This window comes from Mytilus edulis, unplaced genomic scaffold, assembly GCF_963676685.1.
Source record: "Mytilus edulis unplaced genomic scaffold, xbMytEdul2.2 SCAFFOLD_1701, whole genome shotgun sequence".
Classification (NCBI taxonomy): domain Eukaryota; kingdom Metazoa; phylum Mollusca; class Bivalvia; order Mytilida; family Mytilidae; genus Mytilus; species Mytilus edulis.
In genome coordinates, this window is record NW_027267805.1 from 5562 (window position 1) to 11226 (window position 5665).

General features: G+C 32.8%; 1 protein-coding gene across 1 annotated transcript; it reads right to left on the bottom strand.

Annotated features, from left to right (window-relative positions):
* Positions 1-223: 223 nt before the first annotated feature.
* LOC139506039 (uncharacterized) lies at positions 224-5111 on the bottom strand. The gene is made up of 7 exons (XM_071295329.1): positions 4558-5111; positions 3723-3895; positions 3089-3248; positions 2536-2666; positions 1708-1951; positions 633-756; positions 224-459 (listed from the first exon to the last, which is right to left on the bottom strand). Exons 3-5 carry the CDS (start codon positions 3177-3179, stop codon positions 1736-1738), a joined length of 438 nt encoding a protein of 145 aa, XP_071151430.1. The 5' UTR covers positions 3180-3248; positions 3723-3895; positions 4558-5111; the 3' UTR covers positions 224-459; positions 633-756; positions 1708-1735.
* Between the last annotated feature and the right edge of the window lie 554 nt (positions 5112-5665).

Here is a 5665-nt window from a genome sequence, read left to right on the forward strand (position 1 = left end):
TATGTTCTCTTCATCGTAAAACGGTTATTTTATTTCACGTTTTTTAATGCACATACCCCCCCTTTAGGACCCTCATTAAAGTTCTAACAATCTTGGCAATAACAAAAAAATTATGATAAGCTAGACTGGTAAATTCTACAGTTTTTTTCATACCAAATATAATTAAAGTGTGTGCCTTATTGCAAACATAATAAACATATTACCTGTAGCAAAATTCCCCCGCTTGTGCCATTCTTGGATGGATGGATGAAGACCCTGTAACTGCTGCCAAGGATCACCTGCATTGATGCGAGCATCTTGAGCATCAAAGCCCCTTTCTACACTTAGTCCATCTCCAAATAGAGGTATTATCACAGGATTTTCATCTCTTGTACCAGGAACATATTGGTGGTAGTCTTCCATGATATCAACCATTTCTGCAATTCTTGCTTCATCTTTATCAAGGACTCCCAAAGGGATCTGAAATTAAAATAAAAGGCGTGACAACTATGTAACTAAAGCAATGCAACTTTTTGTTTGCCTTGCTTCAAGAAATATGTTACATTATTGAAATATTCATGAATATAAACACAAAAAGATGTGGTTTTGTTGCCATTGAGACAACTTTCCATTCTTTATATGTTTATACATACCAAATTGCTTTTTCTAGATGAATGTTGCTCGTATAAATGGACACGAGAATCTTCATATTCCAAATTCTGGAAGCAAGGAATATTGGCAACCAAAACTTCTTTCACCTGCTGTACATAATCTAATCTGAAATATAAGGCAAAATCAATTTTAAATTAAGACGTTGACAATTTAGAAAAAAATTAAATTAAGTTTTTGAAAATACCAATGGACACTAACTTGACACTGTATGACGTTTTAACTGATTTGTGTACTATGCTAATTTTTTTACTACGCAAGCAAAGACTCACTGAAATATGCCTGATTTTTCCCGTTTAAATTGTTATACACTAATCATTGGACCCTTATAGCTGACTGTTCAGTGTTAACCAAGGTCAGAGTTGAAGGCTGTACTTTGACCTGTAATTGTTAACTTTAAATACATTGAAACTTAGATGGATAGTTGTCTCATTGACACTCATACCACATCTTCTTATTTATACTAATTGTCTAACATAAAATGCAATTAAAAGTCTGACCTGTCACAAACACTTTACAATGTGTTTTATCATATGGCACTGTGATCCATAATTGCTTATATTTACTACTTTAGGTCATGCATGGAGATTTGTCTTATTGGCAATCTACCACATTGTCTTATTCTTATATATATATGGTCGTGTGGTCTAGCGCACAGGATACAATGAGGTGATTTGGTGTCACGATATCTCAGAAGCATGGGTTCGAATTCCGGTGAGGGAAAAACAAAAAATTTGCAAAAGCAAATTTACAGATCTAACATTGTTGGGTTGATGTTTAGACGAGTGTCATTTTTCTATAAGAAATGTCTGACAAAGAACAGTTACATAAATAGATGTATTCTATAATGTCTGACAGAATTACCTCTTGACGAAACATGGTAATGGACCTTTTCTATGGGTCTGTATAAAACTTACGCTAGGACTCATGTTATTGCATTAAAACACTGCATTTGATTAGGGACTGTCCTTTTTGAATTTTCTTTGTGGTGTGCAGTAATTTTGTAATTTTTATTTTTTTCATGTTGATTAAAACACGTCGCAAATAAAATATTCATACCTTATGGTTTTAACCTCTTCTTCATTAGTTAAAACACAGTACATGGTATTTCAGCAACTTCTGCAGGTGTTGGCTGTTTATCATCAAGATGCCCTGTTGGTATCCGATCAACAGCCGCATATGCCTGCACCATATTTTTCATTATGTTCCCTTTGTCTCTGCTAGTTTGCTTTGCATGTAAATGTTTGTTCACATTGTCGAAGACTAAACTATATAAACAAAGTTCATTTTCTGGAACTTCTTCCTATAAAATAACACAAAGTTGCTATCAAAGTCATATTTGGCTCAATACATATTGCCATCCATTATTGCATGAATATCATTTAATATTATTACTCAAAGAATATATACTGTAATTGCAAGCTCATGCAAAATAAATTCTAAATGTAAATCGATCCAACTATTAGTAAAGTTATAAAAGATACAATTTTGGTCCCTTTTCAATAATGGTCGGGGCCAACACTCCTTTATAAAATATGATCCTTCCTCTTCTTGCAAGTGACCATCTAATAAAATCTCATTCAAATCACACAAGTTAAATACTGAAGTTATAGTTTTTTAGGGGTTACTTTTTTGTTGAGGTTGAGCCTATAAATGAATTTTGAGAATTACCCGCCACCCCCAACTGAACATGCCATGCCTTGCCTAAACCTCCCCCTGTTTTTTATGGATCTGTCACTTTATTCTACAGTAAGAGCACCCTGAGGAACATTAAGTTAAAGTTTGAAGGTATTTTGCCCAGTAGTTTCAGAGAAGATTCTTGACGCCGAAGGGTCATGTAAGCTTAAAATCTGACAACGACAGCATCATAGGACTTAAAAATTATACCTCATTGTCAACTTCATTAACAACCATTAAATCTTCATTAACAACCATTAAATCTTCATTAACCTCCTCTAATCCTTGTCTTTCAGCTGGTGTAATCATAACTGCTTCTTGCAAATCATCAGCTAAAATAGCTAAAATATAAAATAAAAACTTATTCTAGTTTAATATGTTATTCTGGAATCTAATGTTAGCATTACTTAATACTTGCAATCACATTATTTTTATCATTAATCATAATTATTAATTTAATGTCAAGAATCAAATGATCAGTAAACAGTTATCAGATAATCATATATAAAATGAAAAGTAATCATGAGAAAAAAGGTTCCCCCTAGAAAAAACAGGACTTAATTTTCACTTACCAAAATGTCTGTTTTACTTGTCCTTGCTACTTTTAAATTTTAATCATAGCTGCTCAAGAGAGTAACCTTAACCAATATTGTCAAGTAATGTTTGAGTGAAATTTTGACATTCTATTTAAGTTAGACATACTCTTTGTTCCTTTCAAATTATGAACTTTGTCCTTTATGATATTTACAGTTTTTATATGTACCTTCAACTTCATCTTCATCTTCAAAAGGAATTGTGTCATTTAAAGCTTGTTGCATCCTCGTCTCTTCCATTATTTGGATTGGCATCCTCATTGTCACTTTCTACTGCATATGGTAGAGTATCGTCCAAAATGGCAACCCCTTCTCCATCTCCCTCTTCATCTAAAATTGATTATTGAATTGTTCAACACAAAAGTCAACTAATTAAATATCTGATGAAATATTTAATTGTATTGTCCACTGCTAAAATAAGGGTAGATATGTCAAAAATGTTTGACAGATATGTCATATCCAGTTCTGGGGTTTGACACCCCCCCCCCCCCCCCCCCACCCCCCTCCCCCAACCTTCTTTTTGTTGATTTTTTTAATCTGTGCAGAATTTGAGCAAACAGTACATCTATGGAATTTAAATTTTAAGAAATATAACAATAATATTGAGTTATGAAATTACAGTCGATTGCAAGTTTCACACTGAAATTTAGAGTACATATGTACAAATTTAATTGATAAGCTACATGTAGCACTTTAAGAACGCATCAATTGTATTTATTGTTGTCTGTAGTAAGTGTGTATTTGAAAGTATAGATTAAATTTTAAAAAATTATGTATACATAGATTTAATTTAGCATATGATACCTTCTTCATCAAACAACCTTCTGCGTATCTGTACAGCTGCTCTGTTGTTACGGGTTAAATGCTCTTTCATCTCTGTTAGATCTTTACTAAACCCCTGTCCTTATCTTGTCCACTGCACCACGTGTTGCATCTGTTCCTAGCGTGATGCCTAAATGGTTCAGTCGGGTAAATGCCTAAAAAACACATCTATATTAAATTTCATACATACATTAAAGTTGAAATCTTAACATTTGTTAGTAAGATAATCAGTGATTGTGATTGGGTCCTGTGTCTTTTTATCACAATAAATAAGGTGAATTCTGTATACCTTCTAATGAGAAACATGATTAATGTTTCATTAGATATCTCATTGCTACATGTTTATAAAAAAGTAATGTACTTGTTTTTTGCTTCAAAGTTTTAAATCAAAATGATTTATTCCAAGTTCAAACAAAATGCACTGAATTTTAACATTTTGATAAAATAAGGGGGGGATAGCTCTGTGTATGACTTGTTTCCATATGTTATATATTGTACTGTCTATTTTTCTCAAACTTATCATGCCAATTTTGGGTTTCATTAAAGTTCAATACAACATGCATATTAGTTCTAATTCAATTTTTATGGACATATCAAACCAAATTGCAATACAGCCTAACCTGTGTAACAAACAAAAAATAATTGTACAATAACATTGAGGTGGTACATATGTAATAACTATAAAAAAAATTCAGACAGTCTCAAATTGAGCTGAACATTTTTAAACACTTTTTTTTTTTTTTTTTATCTAATTCTAGTCTCTGACATTTGTCTTAACACAGGTTTGACTGATTTGTTATAATTTTGGACTTTTTACCTTTCTGGAGGTTCCAGACATCCACATCTGCAGCCCAATCATTTCTTGTAAAAATTTCATTGTGTAGGGTTTCCTTGCGAAGACAATCTGTCCAAGGATGCAACCTAAATTTGGCAGTAAAGACACTTGTGTTTTTCCAAACTTTCTCTGTAGATTGATGTTATTTGACAAAGATGATGACACAGCTGCTACTAACAGTGGACAAATCCTTTTTGTTTCTTCTACTGCACTGTCCCATGAAAATTGATTGAAAGCATTGATGCCATTTTTCGAGCCAGAGCGCCACACTGTATCATGCTTTGCTTTACAAAGCTCAGAGACCTCTTTTTTTATCTCACCGACCATAATATTTTTAAAAGCTGTTCTTGCAGCCTTAGAGTTTTTAATCAAAGTTTTAAAACATTAGAGTATCTGCTAGCTGATAAATAAATTGAAGCAGTTCTTTTATATCCAAAAGAGGAATGCTTTTTGCCTTTCAATTGCAGTTTTTTCGACGATTGGACAAATTGTTTCATTGTATGTTTTGGGGTAACAGTACATGTAGTTCGGACACATTGTTTTCTTTGTCCTGTATCTGCTAGGAGTTCTTGGTGATGCACATGTCACTAATATTTTTTTCCCAATGTAAGTTGAACTATCTGCTACTGTTCTAAGCTCTTCTTTGGAATACAGTAATTGTCCATATTTGAAAACTTTGGAAGAACAACTAGAACAAATGTATGCCTTTTCATCCCTATTTGGGGTTAACTGAATAAAGTGTTCGAGTACATCACTCACTTTTTCTGGTTGTCTATGTAATTTACTGTCAATGCTTGTTCTATCAAATCTTTTTCTTTTCACTTGATAAACAAATTTGTCATTACAGATACTGCAACTGTCATTACAGCTGTCAGCAGGTTTCTGACTTGCCATTAATACTATTTCATTTGATTTATATCTTACGTTTTTGCATGTGCATTGTAAACAATCATGGTTTCTGTTTCGATCATGTGATCAAATTATCTCCCTTCCCATGAAAATGAGAAAGTGATTTTGATTGGTCAGAATATTTATGAATGGAATCCATTGATATTTAAAGTGGAGTGAATCAGAGCTGAACAAATCACAG